General features: G+C 56.6%; 3 protein-coding genes across 8 annotated transcripts in view; 1 reads left to right on the forward strand and 2 right to left on the reverse strand.

The window, feature by feature from the left end:
- The first annotated feature begins 6 nt into the window (after positions 1-6).
- Positions 7-13221, forward strand: P2RX6 (purinergic receptor P2X 6). Of its 5 annotated transcripts, none has more exons than XM_037735699.1 (13): positions 1223-1312; positions 1524-1674; positions 1890-2040; positions 3698-3769; positions 7727-7802; positions 7991-8084; positions 8167-8247; positions 8324-8465; positions 8558-8667; positions 11435-11528; positions 11640-11705; positions 11876-11953; positions 12043-13221. In XM_037735699.1, the coding sequence occupies exons 4-13, from the start codon at positions 3707-3709 to the stop codon at positions 12238-12240; spliced, it is 1002 nt and encodes a 333-aa protein (XP_037591627.1). In that variant the 5' UTR covers positions 1223-1312; positions 1524-1674; positions 1890-2040; positions 3698-3706; the 3' UTR covers positions 12241-13221. The 5 variants fall into 5 exon arrangements, with proteins under 5 accessions (XP_017376449.1, XP_017376450.1, XP_037591626.1 ...); XM_037735700.1 differs by having other exon boundaries at positions 1524-1624; XM_017520960.2 differs by lacking the exon at positions 1524-1674 and having other exon boundaries at positions 7-1312.
- Positions 13222-14361: 1140 nt separating this feature from the next.
- On the reverse strand, positions 14362-18622 carry SLC7A4 (solute carrier family 7 member 4). Of its 2 annotated transcripts, none has more exons than XM_017520959.2 (5): positions 18554-18622; positions 16833-17854; positions 15402-16042; positions 14985-15093; positions 14362-14879 (listed from the first exon to the last, which is right to left on the reverse strand). In XM_017520959.2, the coding sequence occupies exons 2-5, from the start codon at positions 17812-17814 to the stop codon at positions 14704-14706; spliced, it is 1908 nt and encodes a 635-aa protein (XP_017376448.1). In that variant the 5' UTR covers positions 17815-17854; positions 18554-18622; the 3' UTR covers positions 14362-14703. The 2 variants fall into 2 exon arrangements, with proteins under 2 accessions (XP_017376448.1, XP_037591625.1); XM_037735697.1 differs by lacking the exon at positions 18554-18622 and adding an exon at positions 18140-18305.
- A 2491-nt stretch (positions 18623-21113) lies between these two features.
- LOC108298251 (P2X purinoceptor 6-like) overlaps positions 21114-21339 on the reverse strand; it is a 13374-nt gene continuing 13148 nt past the window's right edge. Inside the window, exon 3 of the mRNA XM_037735704.1 lies at positions 21114-21152. Within this exon, the coding sequence (XP_037591632.1) occupies positions 21120-21152 (33 nt within the window). The 3' untranslated portion in view covers positions 21114-21119. The remainder of the gene's footprint in view (positions 21153-21339) is intronic.

The raw sequence follows: 21339 nt of genomic DNA on the forward strand, positions 1-21339 counted from the left end.
CGTGCCCTGCTGGACCGCGTCTTCTGCATCCTCAGCCCCAGCCCGCCTCCCTCAATCCCGGAGGGAGAAGACCCCAAGGGGAGGAGACGGGCCTAATCCTTGCCCCTAGCACCATGTCTCCAGGTTGGAGTCTGAATCGGCCTCGGAACCCTGCTTGGCCTCGGGGACCCCTGCAAGACCGCCGTCGATTCTTCCTCCTGCTCTTCATCCTCCCCAGATCTCTCCCAGGAACCCTTCATGGTTACGCCCCTTTCGCAGTCTCAAACACTGAGGAGGCGACCGCTGGGCGTCTCACCCAGAGCGCGGCCCGGGATGTGGGCGGAGTCTGAGGCTGCGATGACCACTCGAATGTGGCGTCCATCGACTGGCGTCCGCCACGGCCAATAGCGACGCCCTTCTCCGCGGCTGTCGCCCGGGCAACCCGGTGTTGTTGGTTGCCGTAGAAACAGCGGCCGGACTGTGCTGAGGCTCCTCGCCTGAGCGGATAAACTGCACGCGCCATGGGCCGTGCACTGGGTTGGGCGCCTTGTGGGCGTTTATCCTCCCTGCTTCCCTAGGGGGTTCCAGCATCGCCCCACTTTCACGGACTGGGAAACACACCTAACTCCAGGACTTGTGTTTTCCTCACTGCACTGGGGAAAGTGGTGGGGACACCTCTTCAGTAGGGCTTGGGGAACTGCACAGAGCCAGGTCACCCTCTGATTCTGTGGCTCTCAGTTCTCTTGCATGCTCTAGTCTTTGGATACGCTGCTCCCGGCACCAGGAACCTCCATCCCCGTCTTTGTCTGCTTTTGAACTTCAGAAATCTGCAAGTGTCAGCTCAGAGGTCACTTCTGAAGCTTTCCACAACACCCTCCCAGCCCCTCTGCTGCTGCCCTCAGGCCGTCCTCTCACAGCACTGATAACAGCTGTCCTTGCCAGAGGACAGAGGACAGGGACAGAGCTGCTGTTCTCTGTGTGTCAAGGCCCAGCAAAGGGAATGTAGGGAGGTGGGAGGTGCAGGGCAGCTGGAGTTAGGGGCCGACGGCTGGGTGTTGGAGGCTGGATCCTGCTCTAGTGGAAGTGTCCCTTTAACAGCAGCTGCCTGGCCTGGCTCGGGCCCTGCTTTGCCTCCTGTTCTGCTGTGCCTGCAGCTGCCATGCTGACTCATGTGCCCGAAGCTAGCAGGAGCTGGCAGCATGGGCTCCCCAGGGGCCACAGTAGGCTGGGGGCTTCTGGATTATAAGACGGAGAAGTATGTGATGACCAGGAACTGGCGGGTGGGCGCCCTGCAGAGGCTGCTGCAGCTTGGGATCGTGATCTATGTGGTGGGGTAAGAGAGAAGAGCTTTGGCCAGGCTGGAGGGGCAGGGGAAGAGGTGGGGGCGAGGCTTGGTCCTGCTGCGTTGAGGTTGAGGGTTGGGCTCTTTAGGGGCTGGAGGGGAGGGGGCCAGATTGGGATGGGGTGGGAGGTAGGTGATACAAGACGGGAGAACAAGAACAAGCTGTGAGTTTGTCCTGTGTGCCCACCTGCCTCCTTCCCAGCCCCTCCCCAGAACCCCACCCAGGGGGCACAGGACACCCTCCTTAACATCTGTGAGAGCTAGAGCACTAGGCCCCCAGAGAGACCACCAGCTGTAGCTCGGGTCAGGGGAGCTGGCTCTATTGAGGCTGGGGGTGGTGCTGGCTGGTGAAGGTGATTGAGGGCACTGGCTCTCTGGTGCGTAGCTGGAGCTTCTATCTTATTCAGGGGGTCTGGGGTGGGAAGTGAGGCCAGAGAGGAGGTGGGGCCCTCGATACTGGGCTGGGAGCCTATAGGGTATGGGGAGAGAACTGAGCATGTGGGGCCCAGCTCTGCACCTGTCACTACACACTGGGGACACACCACACTGCCCATCTTCTCCTGTTCAGGTGGGCTCTCCTCACCAAAAAAGGCTACCAGGAGCGGGACCTGGACCCCCAGGTTTCCATCATCACCAAACTCAAAGGGGTTTCTGTGACTCAGATCAAGGAGCTTGGAAACCGGCTGTGGGATGTGGCTGACTTCGTGAAGCCGCCTCAGGTGGGGGCCCTGGTGCTGCTGACAGGGCTGCAAGTCCTTTGCCCACCGAGAGCTTGGACCCCTGCCATGCAGCCAGTGTGTGCGAGAGAGAAGCATGTGATGTCAGAGATGGCTGGGGGGGTTGGAGGGTTCTCAGGAAGGGCTTCACAGAGGAGTAGCTCCTGGACAGGACTTTTGGGGATGTATAGGAGGTTTCTGGGTGGGAAAATGGTCTGGTCAAGAAGCCGGGCCAGAGAGACTGCATTTCCAAAGGTTGCCAACAGAAAAGAAAGGAGTATCTGGGACTAATGGCTTGAGCTTGAGAGTGGTGTGGGAGGGCCATGGGGGGCTGAAGCCTGGAACTTCCTGCAGCCCTGCTCCCTCACCTGGGGAACCCTGGTCAGGTGCTCCTCCTCTGCTCTTCTTGGCTGCGTTTCCCTCCTCCTTCCACCCAGCTCATCCACAGCCTCAACTTCCACCCCTGCTCTTCCGATGCCCAGGATGTAGCCCCAGTGACCACTTGCCCAGAGCACAGCTGTCTTCCAGGTGCACACCCACGTGTCCAAAGATCAATTGTTTCCCTCTCCTGGCATGGCCTCTGTGACATCCACTAGTCACGAGGGCTGTGACATCCACTAGTGCCTCAGCCAGACCCAGGACTCAGTCTCAGCCCCTTCCTGTCCGTTCTCACATTTTTCACTGCTGCCATGCCATGGCTGCATGAGTCTATGGCCTCCTGGAGGGCCCTTAGATGCCCCTCTCGCCCACTCCCTACTGCTCGGTGCACACCACGCAGCAGCCAGGCTGAGCTTTCACGTCGGGCATCATCGGAGTCTGCAGCCCCTGCTTCGACCCTCAGGAGCCCCCCAGACCCGCCCATGACAGTGTCTACACATTCCTCCCAATCCTAATGGCTGCCACTCCCACCACCCTCTGTCCAGCCCTCGCCTTCCCTTCCTGAGCATGCATTCCCCAAATTCAGTCTCTCCAAGCAGCACTGGAGGGTCAGCTTTTCTTTCCAATGTCTTTGTCCACCTGTTAATCCCAGGCGGAGTTTTCTGTCTTCTCCCTGCTATGCTAGTGCAGCTGTGTGTGTGTGATGGAGACTCACCTCCTCTCTATCCTGGGCAGGTGTTGGGCCCAATTCTCCCCTGGCTCTTCAGTATTAGAAGCAGGAGGCTGTTGGAATATTCTGGTTGAAGCCGGGAGTGGTAGCTGGAACCTGTAGTCCCAGCTACATGGGAGGCCGAGGCAGGAGGATCAAAGGTGACTTCCTCCTTGAGCCCAGGAGTTAGAGGTTGCAGTGAGCACTGATCATACCACTGCACTCCAGACTGGATGACTAAGTGAAACCTTGTCTCTAAATACTCACACACACACACACACGCTCTCTCTCACACACACACACACACACACACACTCACACACATAAATTTTGGTTGAGCAAATGAGAACGATACTTGTCTTGAGAGATGGACACAGGCATGAGGCTTCCTGGTCTCAGAAATGGCCAGAACCCCTGCCAGCCTCCCATCTCTGCTTCAGTCTGCCTCGCGGGGGGACAGCGTTAATGACTTGATGGGGCCAAGATCCCTTCCCTCATAAACCAGGCTGCCAGCTGTGGGCCTTTCCAGTCAATGCGAGCCTGGCCAGGCCAACCTTAAGACTTGCCTCCTAGGGAGAAAACATGTTCTTCTTGGTGACTAATTTCCTTGTGACGCCAGCCCAAGTTCAGGGCAGATGCCCAGAGGTGAGTTTGCCCCGGAGCCTCCCAGTGGGCCCTCGTTCCTCCGCCGGCCCCAGGTGGCCACCCGTGTTTCCCTTTCTCCTTCCCAGGTGGCTGAAGCTCAGCACGTGCTTGGTGTCCTGCAGGCGCTGGGCTACATCTTTTCGTAAATCATTTCGTTCAGTCTTCACATATCCCCTGCCTGGTAGGAGCTCCTGTGTTCCCCATTTCAGAGGCGAAGACTGAGGATCAGTGAGGTTGACTCACTTTCTCAAGGCCTCCCAGCCTGTAGGTGACAGGACTCTGAGCTCTGGGCAGCAGCAGTTCCCGTGAGGTGCCCAGGCCCTCCCCATCCTGGTCCTGCCTCTGGGTACTCTCCAGGTTGTTAGTGTGTTACCCAGAGCTGGGCACATGCTCAAGGAGGTTCTAGGAGGAAGAGCCAAGGTGGAATATCACCTCCCCTTCTCTGTGTCCAGCCTCTATTAATGCGTCCTGAGACAGCTTGCATCTTTGTGGGCCAACACAACACACTCTTGCTCATGCTGAATTCAGAATTGCTTATGACCTCTGGATAGCTTTTACATCAACCACGGTCAAGCCAGAGTCCCCCACCTTGTTCTTCTTCATTTCTGATCCAGAAATGCTCATTCTCCTCCTGACATCTCATCTTTTCCCCTTGCCTGGAAATGTTTCTGGAATCCTGCCTCTGTCACAAAGCACACTCATTCTCCTCTCCAGCTGTGGATTTTGTTTGAACTGTTGGGTCTCAGGACATAGTCCTGAAAATCTACCTCCATGGTGACATCTATCTTTAAGCAAGTCCAAGACTTCCCTGCTTGCTGGGCTGGAGGGTCATTGTGCAGACACCTGTCCCCTGAGCCCTGCTGGTTGGTCCTAGCACAGTTGCTGGAGATGTCCCATGTCCGTTGTTGGAAATGTGCACAAAGGATGTGCCTACTCTTAGTGAACCCACACAATGTCCTTCCCTTTCTTAATGCTCAGGTGTCTATTTAGTATTCAGTTTGTAGGCTGTTCTGAAATTTGGCTGGACCCGTGGGTCAATGTTTTTCAGAATCTGTGCAATTCCTCTTTGTCTGTAACCACACTTCTGACTCTTCCTGAAACACCAGGGCTGGGCCATCATTAACCAGATCTGACAACCTGGCTTCCCCAGAAGACCAGAGTCCTGCCAGCTCCTTTCGGGATGCTGGCACCTGATCTCTCCCACACGTGCACTGTGCTCCTTACAGTGTCACCTCCGTCAGCAGACACCGCTGAGCCTCCCCACTGGGCCAGGGGGCTAGCTGTGCTGAATTCACAAAACTCCATCTCCATCTCCCATATCTCAAGGGCCACCTGCATGGACAGCGCAGCCAAAGTGGCAGGTCCTATGATGGGACAGAGGCTGTAGCTAGGGGACCCAGGGTTGCACTTGAGCAGAATCTTTTTGTTTGTTTGTTTGAGACAGAGATTTCACCCTTATCACCCAGACTGGAGTGCAGTGGCCCGATCTCGGCTCACTGCAACCTCCACCTCCTGGGTTCAAGCTATTCTCCTGCCTCAGCCTCTGGCGTGACTGGAATTACAGGCGCATGTCACCACACCCAGCTAATTTTTATATTTTTAGTAGAGACAGGGTTTCACCATGTTGGTCAGGATGGCCTCGAACTCCTGACCTCAGGTGAGCTGCCCACCTTGGCCTCCCAAAGTGCTGGGATTACAGGTGTGAGCCACCATGGCCGACCGAACAGAATCTTAAAGGGTAAGAGGGTGGATTTGGTTGGAGCAGGACGTGCAGGCAGAGGGAACTTGGTGGGCAAAGTCCCTGAGCTGTGAGAGGTGAGGCACCTTTAGGACTACTGCCACACAGTGGAGCTGAAGTGGAGATTTAGACTAGAGGGGGAAAAGGCAGTTCAGGATCTCAGGGGTCCCTGTAAGCCCCACTAAGGAGCTAAGCTTTTTTTTTTTTTTTTTTTTTTTTGAGACAGGGTCTCACCCTGTTGCCCAGGCTAGAATGCAGTGGTGTGATCACAGCTCACTGCAGCCTTGACATCCTGGGCTCAAGCAACCTTTCCGCCTCAGTCTCCTGAGTAGCTGGGATTACAGGTGGGCGCCACCAGAACCGGCTATTAAACTTTCTTTTTTTTTTCCATAGCGATGGAGTCTTGCTTTGTTGCCCAGGCTGGTGTCAAACTCCTGGGCTCAGGCAGTCCTCCCACCTTGGCCTCTCAAAGTGCCAGGATTACAGGCGTGAGCCACCATGCCTGGCTGGAGCTAAACTTGATTAGAGGAGCAGAAGGGAGCCACGCGTGGGCTCAGAGGAGGGGTGCTCAATCCCCTGCACACTGGGGTGCACCACTTGGACTGCTGGGGGGAGGTGGATGAGGGCAGGGAGAGACGAGGGGGCCCCATTGGTGGTCACTGTGGGGTCCAGTTGGAGGAGTTGGTGGCCCAGCCGGGGTGGAGAGAAGGAGCAGAACAGGACATAGGAAGGGACAAAGAAGCAGAGCATGTGGCTCCACTCAGCCCTCCACCCAATCACGATGGCCCTCTCTTTCAGAAAGTCCCACCGCCTCATTCTGGCTTCTCAGAGGCCCTCAGCCTTTCTTGCACCCCTGGTGCTGTGTTCCTTCTGCTGCCCCTGAGCTGAATGCCCTGGACAGCAGTGTCCATCCTCAGCTGGGGTAGGACTGTGCCTGGGAGAGTGCCCAATGCTCAAGGGTGCCTTTGTCTCTGAGTCTGGGAGCCCAGAAAGCTCACCCATCCTCCCCTTCTGCCAGAGCCCCATAGATCTGTGCCTCTGTGCAGGCATTAATGTCCCTGAGTTACAGAAGAGCGAGTAGGAAGGAGTAGCCTGCGGCGCCTCAGTAAGGGCGTCGGGTCCTGCTTCAATATCCAAGCCCCTGTGACTCTAGGGTCCTGATCTTTGTCAGCCATGCCCCCATGCCAGCCATCAAGAACTTGCTCTCCCAAGGTATCTTCACCTTCCCTGTTCTGTTGTCCAAATTGGACCAGAGGAGCTAGACCTGGAAGAATCACTTCTGCGTCCACCAAGGACAGAACTGTCAGGAGGGAAGGGGCAGGCTGTGTTGTCTCACACCTGTAATCCCAGCACTCTGGGAGGTCAAGACCGAAGGATTGCTTGAGGCCAGGAGTTTAAAACCAGCCTGGTCAACACGGCAGAGACTCTATCTCTACAAAAGAAACATTAAAAAATCAGCCAGCCACAGTGGTATGCGTCTGTAGTCCCAGCTACTGGGAAAGCTGAGGTGAGAGGATTGCTTAAGCCCAAGAGGGTGAGGCTGCAGTGAGCTGTGATCGCACCACTGCACTCCAGCCTGGGCAGCAGAGTGAGACCTCCTCGCTAAAAACAAATGTTTTAAAAAAGGAGGAAAGGGGTCTCCCTTTGTCTTTGAAATACAGCACTCTACCCTCCTTTGGCCAGGGCGTTGCTCCGCTCCCTCCTGTGACCACCTCTGTTTTCTGTTTTTTTTTTTTTTTTTGAGACGGAGTCTGGCTCTGTTGCGCAGGCTGGAGTGCAATGGCGTGATCTCAGCTCAGTGCAACCTCTGCCTCCCGAGTTCAAGCAATTCTCTTGTCTCAGCTTCCTGAGTAGCTGAGATTATAGGCACATACCACCACACCTGGCTAATTTTTGTATTTTTAATAGAGATGGGGTTTCACCAAGTGGTCAGGCTGCTGTTGAACTCCTGACCTAGTGATCTGCCTGCCTTGGCCTCCCAAAGTGCTGGGATTACAGGTGTGAGCCACCAGGCCCAGCTGACCACCTCCTTTGACTTGCGCCCTCCAGCTTTCCCGTGTGGCTCCACATTCAGGGTACTCTGGCAGCCAGGTGGTGGGGGGGTCTCAGGTGGGAAGGGGGCCTGTCCTTCCCATCTTGAACCTCCCTGCCTTTGAGACTGGGTTGTGGAGGGGAGACATCCCCTGTGCCATCGGTGACTGCTCTCTTGCCCACCTCAGCACCCTTCTGTCCCACTGGCTAACTGCTGGGCCGACGAGGACTGCCCCGAAGGGGAGAGAGGCACGCACAGCCACGGTAACTGTGGGCTCGGTCTTCCAGTGCCCTGCCAGGGTGGGGGCCGGGCTGGGATCCTGGGTGGCTCCTGAGTACAGGCCCCGCTCGCCTCTGTCCCTGCATCTCTTATTCTGCCAACAACCCCCTGGCTGACACTTTCCCCAGCCCTGTGGAGATTTAAGGGTCTGGAGTTCATCTGTGTTTTCAAGGCATAAAAACAGGCCAGTGTGTGGTTTTCAATGGGACCCACAGGACCTGTGAGATCTGGAGTTGGTGCCCGGTGGAGAGTGCTGCTGTGCCCTCGTAAGTGTCCCCGCAATCCCCCAGCCCCGCCTGCGCAGGGTCCCAGGCCTGGCAGAGGGCCTCACCTTCCCTCCACCTGCAGGAGGCCCCTGCTGGCCCAGGCCCAGAACTTCACACTGTTCATCAAAAACACCGTCACCTTCAGCAAGTTCAACTTCTCCAAGTAAGCAGAGTGGGTCTCATCTGGCCCAAGATCCTCCTTGTCCCCTACCTCTTCTGACCTCCCCCACCCCTCCCAGGTCCAATGCCTTGGAGACCTGGGACCCCACCTATTTTAAGCGCTGCCGCTATGAACCACGATTCAGCCCTTACTGTCCTGTGTTCCGCATTGGGGACCTCGTGGCCGAGGCTGGAGGGACCTTCGAGGACCTGGCGTCACTGGTGGGTCCCGAGTTGGGGGCCAGGTTCCTGGAGGGCTCTGGGAGAGGGTCCCGGGCCCACCCACTGGTGGAACTGCTATGTGCTGTGTGCAGGGTGGCTCTGTGGGCATCCGGGTTCACTGGGATTGTGACCTGGACACCGGGGACTCCGGCTGCCGGCCTCACTACTCCTTCCAGCTGCAGGAGAGGAGCTACAACTTCAGGTGCGGCCCCACTGCTCCCAGTGCCCAGCTGCTGTGCCTTGGCCAGCATCCCCTCTCCCTGTGGCGGCCAGGACAGACCACACCTAGGCCCAGCCCTTTGGATATTCCACTGCGTGTGCAAGGGGGGTCCCAGGAGCAGAGAGAGCCGTTCTCAACCCCACATCCTCCAGCACAGGCTCCATCCTGCTCCCCCAAGTCCTGAGCCCTCCATCCCATCTGTTCCAGGCCCCTGCCCAGCTCAGGGTCCTCACTGCCAGCTCTTTCTCCACCCCACACCCCATTCCCTCCACAGCAATGGGGTCTTTCATTTTTACTTTCCCCTTCAGGGTTTTTTTGGTTTTGTTTTTAGACAGAATCTCATTCTGTCACCCAGGCTGGAGTGCAATGGCCCGATCTCGGCTCATTGCAACCTCCGCTTCCTGGGTTCAACTGATTCTCTTGCCTCAGCCTCCTGAGTAGCTGGAATTACGGGTGCCTGCCACCACTCCCAGCTAAATTTTTATATTTTGGTAGAGATAGGGTTTCATGATGTTAGCCTGTCTTAAGCCCCTGACCTCAGGTGATCCACCAACCTCAGCTTCCCAGAGTGCTGGGATTACAGATGTGAGGCATCGTGCCCGGCTTCCCTTCAGCTTTTACCTAAAAATTTTCAAAAAACTCTAGACAAGCTTAAAGATGGGTACCATGAACACCTATATATCTTCATTTGGGTTTACCAGTTCTTTGTTTTACCATCGGGTCACATTTTCTTTCTCTCTCCCTGTCCAGAGTGAACTGGATAGATTTAGATAGATTTCAAATAGAACTGTTTGAAAGTAGGTGGCAGACATTCAGACTCTCATCCTTTCAACGTTGTCACCAGAACAGGGACCTTCCCCATGTAACCACTCTTATTGTTTTGCTAAAGAAATTGATCTTTGGGTGCAGTGGCTCATGCCTGTAATCTCAACACTTTGGGAGGCTGAGGGAGGAGGATCACCTGAGCCCAGGAGTTTGAGACCAACCTGGGCAAGTTAGGGAGACCCCCATGTCTACAAAAAATGCTTTTAAAAATTAGCTGAGCACGATGGCAGACACCTATGGTCCCAGCTACTCAGGAGGCTGAGGGGGAGGATCGCTTAAGCCAGGAAGACTGAGTCTACAGTGAGCCATGAGCATGCCACTGCACTCCAGTCAGGATGACAGAGTGAGACAGAAAGAAAGAAAGAAAGAAAAAAACAGAGAGAGAGAGAGAGAGAGAGGAGAGAGAGAGAGAAAAGAAAAGAAAAGAAAGCAAGCAATTGACATTTAGCAGAGTAAGTCTTTTTTAATTTTTAAGAAATAATATAGAGATGGAGGTCTCAATATGTGGACCAGACTGGTCTTGAACGCCTGGCCTCAAGCGATCCTCCCACCTCAGCCTCTCAAAGTGCTGAGATTACAGGTATGACCCACTGCTCTTGGCTGGCAGAATAAATCTCATACTTAATATTCCCCAGCTGTGACAACAGTGACCCTAAACCTTTATACTTCCCAATCTAGGATGCACTCAAGGATCTTTTTTGTTTTGTTTTGTTTTTGAGATGGAGTTTTGCTCTCGTTGCCCAGGCTGGAGTGCAATGGTGCAATCTCGGCTCACTCTAACCTCTACCTCCAGGGTTCAAGCGATTCTCCAGCCTCAGCCTCCGGAGCAGCTGGGATTACAGGCACACGCCACCATGCCCAGATAATTTTTGTATTTTTAGTAGAGATGGGGTTTCTCCATGTTGGCCCGGCTGATCGTGAACTTCTGGTGATCCACCGGCCTTGGCCTCCCAAAGTACTGGGATTACAGGCATGAGCCATCACATCTGGCCTTTTTTTTTTTTTTTTTGAGATGAAGTTACTCTTTTGACGCCCAGGCTGGAGTGCAGTGGCCTGATCTCGGCTCACTGCAACCTCTGCCTCCTGGGTTCAAGCGATTCTCCTGCCTTACCTCTCGAGTAGCTGGGATTACAGGAACATGCCACCATACCCAGTTAATTTTTGTATTTCTAGTAGAGATAGGGTTTCACCATGTTTGCCAGGCTGGTCTTGAACTCCTGATCTCAGGTGACCCACCCGCCTTGGCCTCCCAAAGTGCTGGGGTTATAGGCATGAGGCACTCCACCCGGCCTCAAGGATCTTAAATTGCATTTGTTATCATGTCTGTGAGTCTCCTAAGCAGACCTATAGGATGCTTCCGCCACAGAGTGTCACCTTGTCATGCAGGCAGGCACACACGGCCACCAGGCCTGGGATGATGCCCCTCAACATGGCTCACTGCACCCTGTCTGGTCTGGCCTCCCTGACCTCCCCAGCCCTTGGAACCATGCGGGCCTGGCCCCCACCCACATCCTGTTTCCCTGACCTCTGTGCTGGCAAGCCATCTGCCTGCATGTTCCTCCAGGCCCAGCCTCATGTCCCCTCCAGGAAGCCTACCCCAGTACCCAGGGAAGAGTGAGTTCCCATCTCTGAAATCTCTTGGCCCTGAGCCTACCCCTTCCCATTGCCTACTGCTGGGTCTGTTTAGGGACTCTTCTGTGCCCCTGTCCCCTCAGCAGGCAGGGAACTTCTGAGGGACAGCTCTTGTTTTTTTTTTTTTTTTTTTTAATGTTTTCTCACCAATTACACAGGGCTGAGACCCAGGACTCAGGCTTGGGCTGGGGGTTTATGGAGTCAATGGACCAGTGAGACAGAGGCTTGGCAGGGCCAGCCCCACCTGGGGGTGGGCAAAGCAGGCCACCAGAGCCCTCTCTCCTGCCCCTAGGACAGCTACTCACTGGTGGGAGCCACCGGGTGTGGAGGCCCGCAGCCTGCTCAAGCTCTACGGAATCCGCTTCGACATCCTCGTCACTGGGCAGGTAGGCACAGGTAGGGGTCAGGGCTGGGACGGGAGGGGCCGGCAGACAGGGCTGGAGGAGGCATGAGGCCGACAGTCATGGGCTGAGAGGTTCAGCTCAGATTTCTCTCAGGCAGGGAAGTTCGGGCTCATCCCCACGGCGGTCACACTGGGCACCGGGGCAGCTTGGCTGGGCGTGGTGAGTGCGAGTACCTTGGGCGCCCGCAGGCTACAGTGAGCACCACTGACCAGGGTGTGCCCGATGCATGCTGAAGCCTCCTGTGCCTTTCCACTGAGTCTCGGGTGCAGGCTGGGGAGGTGGAGGGCGGGCTGGGGGGCTGGAACACGGGTTGGCCCTGCATCTCCCAGGTCACCTTCTTCTGTGACCTGCTGCTGCTGTACGTGGACAGAGAAGCCCATTTCTACTGGAGGACAAAGTACGAGGAGGTGAGCTGAGGTCACTCTGCTTGGACGCTGGGTTCTGCCACACTTCGGAAGATGTGGCTGGATCCCTGACCTGCTGTCCTCATCTGCAGGCCAAGGCCCCGAAGGCAACCACCAACTCTGTGTGGAGCGAGCTGGCCCTTGCATCCCAAGCCCGACTGCCCAAGTGCCTTGGCCAGAGCTCAGCATCTGCACCCACAGCCACTGCTGCTGGGAGTCAGACACAGACACCAGGGCGGCCCTTTCCAAGTTCTGACGCCCACTTGCCAGCCCATTCCAGAGGCCTATAGCTGTTCCCTGCTGGTTGAGAGTTGGGGGTTGGGAAGGATGGGGCCCTGCCTGGGGATTTCAAGGATAAAGCCCCAGCATGTGGGGGTTGGGGAATTCCACCCTTGAACCCCAGCAGACAATCCCTCCCCGACTTCCGCCTTGGCAGGGTGCTGCCTCGGGGAACCACAGTCAGCTTTGTGTAGAGACGGCAACAGAACTTGGCCCATGGAGACGGTGAGAGCCCAGCAGGCACCTGTATTGCAGGGCTCCGACTGCATATGGCAGGGGCTCCTGCTGCATTTGGGCCTAGAGGTCTCTCTCCCAGGCTGTCCCCAGTGTTCCTAGCAGAGGTCTGCCCACCAGCTGTCAGCACAGACCCTCCTGCTGCCTGGCCCCTGGCCCTCCTCCCCCATCTGCACCTCATCATAGGTAGACATCCCACCCTCCCATCTGTCCTGCACGGGGCTGTGCAACTGGAGCCAAAAGGGCAAGGTAGAAAGACGAGGATGGGGGAAGGGGTGTCTCAGCTTGTCTGGTGCTGTGATGCGGGTCCTTATCTAGCGAATGGGGTGGAGTAGGCAGATAATCCACAGCTCTATCCCCCAGGCGATGGTGTAGCATGTGTCTTGGCCCACACCTGCTCAGCTTGGAGGAGCAGCTGCTTTCCAGTGGTAGCCCTCTGGCTTTGGAAGGCTGGGACAGGGAACAGAGGGCGGCAGGACTGAGTTGGTGATCACTGTGTCCTTCGGGACCTTCTGTGTCCCTCCTCAGTGACCCCCAAGCCCAACCCCTTGGAAGCTTTTCTCCAGGCTTCCTGAGAGCCCTGGAGGTGGCAGGCTGTACATCTGAAATTCACTTCAGTCCAAATCATACCCAGGAAGCTGTCTGGGTAGCTGCTTCAGGGAGGCCCTGACTCTGATCCAAGGCTGGGTGGAGTGGCTGGAAGGAATGGTTCCAAACAATACATCCAGGTCTCCCTCAGGCTGGCCAGGTTTTGCATCTGGAATCCCCCTGGGGCCTGAGCCTTTCCATAAAGAATTTCCCCATGCTCCAGGGCTCATGATCTTGATGGGAGGGCAGGGTTGCAGGAGACAAGTCTTCCCCTCTTGTCCCAGGGTGGGGCAGGGAATTTCAAGCCCCAGGGAGCCAAGGGGCTGCTTTCAATTGTGGGTACCTGGTGATCAGGACAGGCTGTGGAGGGCTGAGGCCGTGCTGACATCTGGAATCATCTGCCACCCGGAGCCTCAGTAAAATGCATGGGGTCCCTGCTGCCTCTCAGTCTCCGAGTCATGTCCATGGGGAGGTGGGCTCTGAAGGGCTAAGGTGGGAGAAGGTAGCCCCTGAGGCCTGGTTATCCAAGGTGGGTCACATGCACCTGATTCTCCTTGGGGCCCAGGGAAGGCTGATGTCATGGCTGGAGAAAGTCTCGGAGTAAAGCCAGCAAAGCTAGCCTCTTCCTGTGCAGGAAGGACTGTACGGGCAGGACTGGGAAGTTGGGGGGCGCCTATGGTAGACATGGCACAGCCATGGGGAGACCAGAGGGGCGGTGCAGGGTGGACCTGGGGACCACAGCCCCAAAGACTGAGGCCCTGCAGCTTCCAGCTGCGCTAGAAGGTAGTTGGAGCAGGCCCAGACACTTGTTGTACACCCATGTAGGAGCATGAGGGCCACATTCTCCTGAAAGCCTCTGAAGAGTGGGCAAAGGTATCAGGAGAGCCGCAGCCTGGGGCCGAGCTCAGAAACAGCTGTCACCTCCGTCTGCACACAGGTGTGCACCCCAGGGTAGTGCCTGCAGGGGTGCGTGTGCCTGTGAGCCTCTACATCCCTGGGAGGCCTCAGGTGTGTGCCACGCTCTGAATCCCACTCCCCTTTTCAGGCAGGCTCCTTGGGGCCCAAGCTCTGCTCCATGGATCTGCCACCCAGCAGACGTGAGGAGCCTGACCCCATGCTTGTCATGGAGCCCTTCTTGCCTGGTGTGTACAGCTCCCCTCTTAGCTGGGCACCTGGATCCAGGCCCACCTGTGTCCCTGACTCAGGGTGCTCCCAGCTTTGCAGGGCCCCAGCACCTTTGATGTGGATTGGAGACAATCGCCTGGTTCCCTGGAGCAGGTGAAGACTCAGTGCCACAAAGAATGCCACAGTGGATGTGCCAGTAGGCCACATGGCTGGCCAAGCAATTATTATTATGGATTCCTGGGGCTGTGGGCCTTCCCATCCACCCCACCGCACCTGCTCAGGTAGCTGGAGTTGATCATAAACAAGAAGGCTCTGGGCAGAGTCCACGGCAGCAGTGCCAGCCAAGGCCCACTTCTGAAGGCCTGAAGTTCAGCCCCTGGGTGAAGGTCCTAAGATCCTGAGAACTTCCCAGCCTGGCCAGGCCTGCAAACCCAGGTCACCCACAACAGAAGGGGTCCCCTGGCTTGTCGGGCCCCTATGGCCTCCCGACCAGATGAGGGAGGACAGGGCAAGCGTGGACCAACCAGCTACTCCATACAGCCAGGCTCGTGGGCTGGCGCCTGGCTGGGGGGCTGCACAGCCTGCACTGTCTCCTCCAAGCTGCCCCTGGGGAATACCACGTAGCTTGTGGCGTTTGTCCCCGGTGGCTCCCGCCGGTTCTCCTTGCTGTGCCAGATGCCGTAGCCGAAATACACTGCAAGTCCTGCATAGGGCAGGAGGTAGGGCATGAGCCTGAGGTGCAGGTTCCAGCCCTTCCTGTCCTCCTTGCCCTCCTTCTGACCCCAGTCCCGGCCTGGCCCCCACTCACCCAGCAGCAGCCAGATGGAGAAGCGCACCCAGGTCAGATAGCTCAGCTTCAGCATGAGACAGATGTTGAGGAGGATGCTCAGGGCTGGGATCAGGGGCACCATGGGGATCTGAGGAGGCAGGGGCAGGGCAGTGCTGGGCTGGGCTACAGGAAAGATCCACCGGGGCAGGGCAGGGCAGGGCCGGGCTGCAGGAAAGATCTGCCAACCTAGGGCCCGCTTTCCCAGGAATCCACAGAGGCTTTCTCCCTTTCTGGAGACTTTGGAGACATGTGCTCACTCGCCATGCAGAAAGGGGAGCGAGATGGGTATGCCGTCCTCCCCAGGCCCGTGAGCCTTTTTCATTCTGGGATGGCAGTGGGGGAAGGGGAGGGAGCTGCCTGGGCCAAGCACAAGCAGGTGTTGGCTGGGGGAGGTACCTGAAACAAGTCTTCCTGATACTGTTGCTGGTGAGCCCCCAGGACCAGGAGGCTGAGCAGAAACGCGAAACTGGTGGCCAGCAGCAGCAGGATATAACCCCAGTGCGGGAGGTGCAGGGCTGAGTTCCCGAAGACGAGCACGAAGCCTAAGGTGATGACTGAGGCCAACATAACACCAGTCGCCCAAGTCACCACTGCTCCAGGGCTGTACCCATCCAAGAAGCCCAGGTAGGGCCTCAGGGCTGGCTGCAGCTCCCCTGGCTCAGGGATGGAGGCCTGTGCAGCGCCCACCAGCTGTAGGTGGTCTGAGAAGGATCTGTGCTGCTTGGTCAGGGGGCCAGGGCTGGCTGGGCCTGGGGAGCTGGGCGGGGAAGACTTCTGGTAGCGCAGCACAATGATGCTGGTGGCCACGAAGGTGTAGGCCAGGAGTGTGCCAATGGACAGGAACTGAACCAGTGACTCCAGGTCCAGCAGCAGTGCCAGGAAGGCTGTGAGGAGCCCGAACACCAGGGTGCCCACCACAGGCACCTGTGTCCGGGGGTGCACACGGGCAAACACCTGGAAGAAGAGCCCATCGACGGCCATGGCATAGACAATGCGTGGCAGAGAGAAGAGGAGGCTGAGCAGGACGGTGTTCATGGCTGTAGCAGAGAGAGTGGGGAGGGTCAGCGTGGCGGAGAAGCCCACCAGGGGCCTCTGCCGGGGGCCAGTGCATGGCAGCTCCTTGGGAACACGGGCGTGAGTTTGTCTGGGCTCTCAGAGTGAGCATGAGTGTGTGTAGGGGTAATAGATTGTCAGCGCTCTGCCCGGAAACAGGACGTCTGGGTTAGGTCGCAGGCCCACTGGAGCATCTAATGAGGGCTGAGTCCCCCTGCCTAGGAAATAATCTATAAGGATATGCCCAGAACTAATATACCAAGGACCATCTGTGGGAAGGTCTCTTCCAAAAAGTTTCTGAAGAAATTTCTGAAGTGAAGAGTTTCTAATAGTTAGCACTTTCCTTGCCCCACTATGCAACTGGTAAAACAGCCACAGTTGCCGGGCGCAGTGGCTCAAGCCTGTAATCCCAGCACTTTGGGAGGGCGAGGCAGGTGGATCACGAGGTCAAGAGATCGAGACCATCCTGGTCAACATGGTGAAACCCCGTCTCTACTAAAAATACAAAAAATAAAATTAGCTGGGCATGGTGGCGCATGCCTGTAATCCCAGCGACTCAGGAGGCTGAGGCAGGAGAATTGCCTGAACCCAGGAGGCGGAGGTTGTGGTGAGCCGAGATCGCGCCATTGCACTCCAGCCTGGGTAACAAGAGCGAAACTCCGTCACAAAAAAAAAAAAAAAAAAACACCCAAAGGTGAAGGGGGATTCTCCCAGTCTCAGGGCAGGGCCCCCCTAATCTTTTCCCTGCCACCCTGCCCAGGAAGGGTCCCTTACCACAGATGGAGCCAGCTGCCACGATGAAGCCAGCCCACCTGTAGCCCCGCCGGTAGAAGGCATCTGCCAGTGCTGAGTCAGGGTCCAGGCTGTGCCAGGGCACCATGAGAGTTAGCACAGTGGAGACAAGGATATAGGCACCAGCTGCCAGGGCAAGCGAGATGGCGATGGCCACAGGCACAGACCGCCGTGGGTTCTGGGCCTCCTCGCTGGAGGCGGCAATGACGTCGAAGCCCACAAAAGCATAGAAGCAGGAGGCAGTGCCGGCCATGACGCCGGAGAAGCCAAAGGGGGCAAAGCCACCTTCCTCAGCGCTCCAGTTGTGGGGCTGGGCCAGGATGAAGCCCAGGATGATAATGAAGAGAATGACAAGCAGGCTGATGGTCGAGAAGGTGTGGTTGAGCCAGGAGGAGACACGGGCTCCACAGGAGACAAAGGCAGAGGCCAGGAGGATGATGCCAGCAGCCAGGAAGTCCGGGTACTGGGCCAGGAGGGACATCTCCCAGGAACCCACGTGGGTCTCAGTGAAGTTCCGGATTCTGTGGCTAAACATAGCATCTAGGTAGCCACTCCAGGCGCGGGCCACTGCGGCGCCACCAATGATGTATTCAAGGAGCACATTCCAGCCGATGAGGAAGGCCCACAGCTCACCCATGGATACGTAGGTGAACAGGTAGGCAGAGCCTGTGCGTGGCACACGTGCCCCGAATTCTGCATAGCATAGAGCCGCCAGCAGGGAAGCCACAGCAGCCACACCGAAGGACAAGAGCACAGCAGGGCCAGCCATGTCCTTGGCCACGGTGCCTGTGAGCACGTAGAGGCCCGAGCCCACCATGCCACCCACACCCAGAAGAGTCAGGTCCAGCGTGGACAGGCAGCGCCGCAGTGAGGTGTCCATGGTGGAGTCTTCCAGTGGCTTTAGGCGGTTCAGCTTCTGGCATAAGCGTGCCAGGCTGGCAATGCTGGGCAGCCCCCGGGCCATGGCAGGTGGCTGAGAGGAGCACCGAGCCAGCTATTGGAACCTGTTAGGGCTAGAGGGGAATGACAGGATGCCCAGCCGTGGCCTGGCCAGACTTCCATCCCTCCTGGTCCGTCCACCCCCAGTCCTCTCTCCTGTCCACCCCCAGTCCTCTCTCCGTCCCGGCTCTGGGGACCTGGACCTGCGACCTGGACACCCGCACTGGGGGGCCTGCTGGAGGGCTGGAATAGGACAGGACAGGGCCTGTGGGCAGGGAGTCATAGGAAGCCTGGAGGCTCTGTCTGCATCCCAGGTGCAGAGGAGGCCTGGTGGGGCCCCACCTGCTCACCTCCTGAGCGGCCCTGAGGGTGAGGAAGGAGCAGCTCGAGGAAGTGAGAGGCTGGGAATGGATCAGTGGTGGGGTCCCAGAGCCAGATGAATCCCGAGGCTTCCCCAGAGTCAAGCCGGACCCGGAACAGGAGCTGCTGCTCTGCGTCGGGGCGGGCGTGGCCCAGGCAGCTACCTGGCCACAGACAGTGGCAGCCGCCCTACCCCCCGCCCCCGCTCCCCGCCGCAGCCAGGCTGGGGTATCCGCGCGCCGCGTGGAATGCAGGGGCGCCCTGGGCCCGCGCACCTCCCCATGCCAGACACGCCGCTGCTGCCGGAGCCATTTCCGCGGCGCCCCCGTCCCCGAACACCCGCGCCTTCCCCTGCTCTTGAGCTTGAGCCCATGTCCGTCTCGGTAGGATCCGCTGCAACCCACCTGCTGCCGCCGCCGCCGTCTCAGCTCTGAGCTCTGCGCCCGCCCAGTTCGCCGGCGCGGAGCGCAGGGACCGCCCCCGCCCCCGCCCCCACCCCCAGGCGTCCCCTTCTGCCCGCGGCCCCACCCGCCGCCACACACTCAAATATTTCACCCTGCCCACCCTGTCCCGACCTCGCAAGGAAATGACCGGAGCTCACCGGGATCTGGGGAAGCCCTGTGACTGTGACTCGTGCACAGATGAGGAAGGTCAGACGGCCAGCTAAGTAACTAGCCTAGGTCACCTGGAGGAGGCTAAGGGGTACGTCTGAAAGTCCCACGTCTGAAAGTCCCCAGCCCACCCTCTTTCCACTGCAGCAGACACCCTTCTTGATTCCCCACCCCAGTACATGAACCCCACCCAGCTAGGCCCCAGCCAGGCCCTACAGCACCATCATGTGGGGGCTGCGGCTTCAGGCACAGTGAGTTAGATAAAGACATGGGTCTGGCAGAGTGGCCCGGGGCAGTCCCTGACCTCTCTCTTGCAATGGGTGGCAGTCAGCCACCTTCACAGGTTGGCAAGAGACTGCAGCCTTTTGAGAGAGTTCTGCGAATTGAGGGAGCACACACTGGCTGTTTTGAGCCTGCAGCTACCTCGTTCTGCAAGGGAGCAAGCAGCTTCCCGGGCCAGCCTGCAGCCCTCCCGTGGGGGACTCGGGCTCCTCAGACGCCAGTGGCAGCCCCTGGTAGCCTAGGCGCCTCTGGCAGGCCGGGAGGGCCCTACAGGACCTCAATAGCAAATCCCCGCTTGCGTTAATCAGCGGAGCCACTGTGTCCTGAGTACTGCATTCCAGTTCCCCAGGCCCCACGCAGGCAGCTATGCACCGACACACCTGGCTATTTTTAGAATTTTATTCTTTTTAGAGACTGGGTCTTACTGTAGCCAAGGCTGAACTCAAACTCCTGGACTCAAGCGTTTTTCTTGCGTTGGCCTCCCAAAAGGTTGTAATTATATTCATGAACCATGGCTCCTAGCCTCCCCAGAACGCTCTATACTAGAGGTGTTTTCAGCCTTCTACGGCTTGTGGAATAGGATCTTAGGAGCGCCTGTAGCCTATCCAGCCTGTTGGGTTGCTGACAGACAGGATGATGGACACTTAGACAAGATGGTGCCAACCTGGAACATTCTGCCTCAGCTAGAATGCCAATATCTCCTAATATTTGGCGGGTATTGTCTTGAAGAACTTCTCAGATGGCTCCCACTTCCTGTGGGATATCTCCCTTACCCCATCCCTGTGCTGCCTGAGCAGAAGTCCCTTGTCCTGAAATGTCACCACAAAAATCTAGGCACTTCTGGCCGGGCGCGGTGACTCACGCCTGTAATCCCAGCACTTTGGGAGGCCGAGGCGGGTGGATTGCTTGAGGTCAGGAGTTCGAGACCAGCTTGGCCAACATGGCGAAACCCCGTCTCTATTAAAAAAAACAAAACAAAAAACCTAGGCACTTCTGGCCAGATGCTTAGGCAGTTTTGTAATGGAAGCTCTCCTAAGGCCTTACCAATGACCACCTTATTGCTGGTGTCCAGTAATTTGGAATTTTGACTTTATCTACCTGGAGAAGGTGTGACACTACACCCTCTGTCACAGGCACCAACATACAATGGTTAAGTGAGACTAAGTATGGTGGATGCAGTAAATTGTACATTTCCAGTTTGTATATTTCACTCACTACTGAGTGAGGCAGTTACACAGAGGAATCCCACAGTGATGCAGTGAAGATAAACCACCAGGAAAATAAAGGGGAGGGAATACTTTCTAACTCGTTCTACAAGGCTAGGATTACGCTGACACCAAACTCGGCAAAGACATCACAAGAAAAGAAAGGTACAGACCAAATGAATGCAGATGTAGAAATCCCCAGCAAAACACAGCGGACTCTTGAACAACACAGGTTTACCAATACACAGATATTTTTCAACCAAATGTAGCTCACGCCTGTAATCCCAGCACTTTGGGAGGCTGAGGTGGGCGGATCACCTGAGGTCGGGAGTTTGAGACTAGCTTGACCAAGATGGAGAAACCCCATCTCTACTGAAAATACAAAATTAGCTGGGTCTGATGGCATGCCTGTAATCCCAGCTAATCAGGAAGCTGAGGCAGGAGAATCACTTGAACCTGGGAGGCGGAGGTTGCAGTGAGCTAAGATTGCAGCATTGCACTCCAGCCTGGGCGACAAGAGCGAAACTCTGTCTCAAAAAAAGAAAAAGAAAATCAATGTATAATACACCATACTAGCAGAATAAAGGACAAAACCCACATGATCATCTCAATTGACACATAAAAAGCACTCAACGAAGTAGGAATAGAAGGAAATTTCCTCAACCCAATGAAGACCATGTATGAAAAATCCATGGCAAATATACCAAATAGAAAAAGACTGAAACCTTTTCCCTAAGATCAGGATTATCATCGGATGTTCACACTCACCAGTCGTTTTAACATTGTACTGGAGGTTCTAGCCAGGGCAAGTCAGCAAGAAAATGAAATATAGGGAATCCAGACTGGAAAGGAAAAAGTAAAACTGTCTCCAGTCACAGATGACATGATCTTATGTATAGAAAATCCTAAGAAATCCACAAAAAGAAAAAAGCTATTAGAACTAATAAACAATTCAGCAAAGATGCAGGATGTAAGATTAATATATAAAAATCACCAGCCGGGCGCGGTGGCTCAAGCCTGTAATCCCAGCACTTTGGGAGGCCGAGGTGGGTGGATCACGAGGTCAAGAGATCGAGACCATCCTGGTCAACA

Source organism: Cebus imitator, unplaced genomic scaffold (genome assembly GCF_001604975.1).
Source record: "Cebus imitator isolate Cc_AM_T3 unplaced genomic scaffold, Cebus_imitator-1.0 Scaffold919, whole genome shotgun sequence".
NCBI classification, from domain to species: Eukaryota; Metazoa; Chordata; class Mammalia; order Primates; family Cebidae; genus Cebus; species Cebus imitator.

What these genes read in the sequence shown, in the direction of transcription:
- P2RX6 (XM_017520960.2), top strand. Translation starts at nt 1,149, where the DNA reads ATGTGCCCGAAGCTAGCAGGAGCTGGCAGCATGGGCTCCCCAGGGGCC. An exon ending in ATCGTGATCTATGTGGTGGG is followed by an intron (nt 1,313 to 1,889) that starts GTAAGAGAGAAG and finishes TCTCCTGTTCAG; the next exon opens with GTGGGCTCTCCTCACCAAAA. An exon ending in TCGAGGACCTGGCGTCACTG is followed by an intron (nt 8,466 to 8,557) that starts GTGGGTCCCGAG and finishes TGCTGTGTGCAG; the next exon opens with GGTGGCTCTGTGGGCATCCG.
- SLC7A4 (XM_017520959.2), bottom strand. Translation starts at nt 17,814, where the DNA reads ATGGCCCGGGGGCTGCCCAGCATTGCCAGCCTGGCACGCTTATGCCAG. An exon ending in GGCAGCTGGCTCCATCTGTG is followed by an intron (nt 16,043 to 16,832) that starts GTAAGGGACCCT and finishes TCTCTGCTACAG; the next exon opens with CCATGAACACCGTCCTGCTC. An exon ending in ATCAGGAAGACTTGTTTCAG is followed by an intron (nt 15,094 to 15,401) that starts GTACCTCCCCCA and finishes CTGCCTCCTCAG; the next exon opens with ATCCCCATGGTGCCCCTGAT.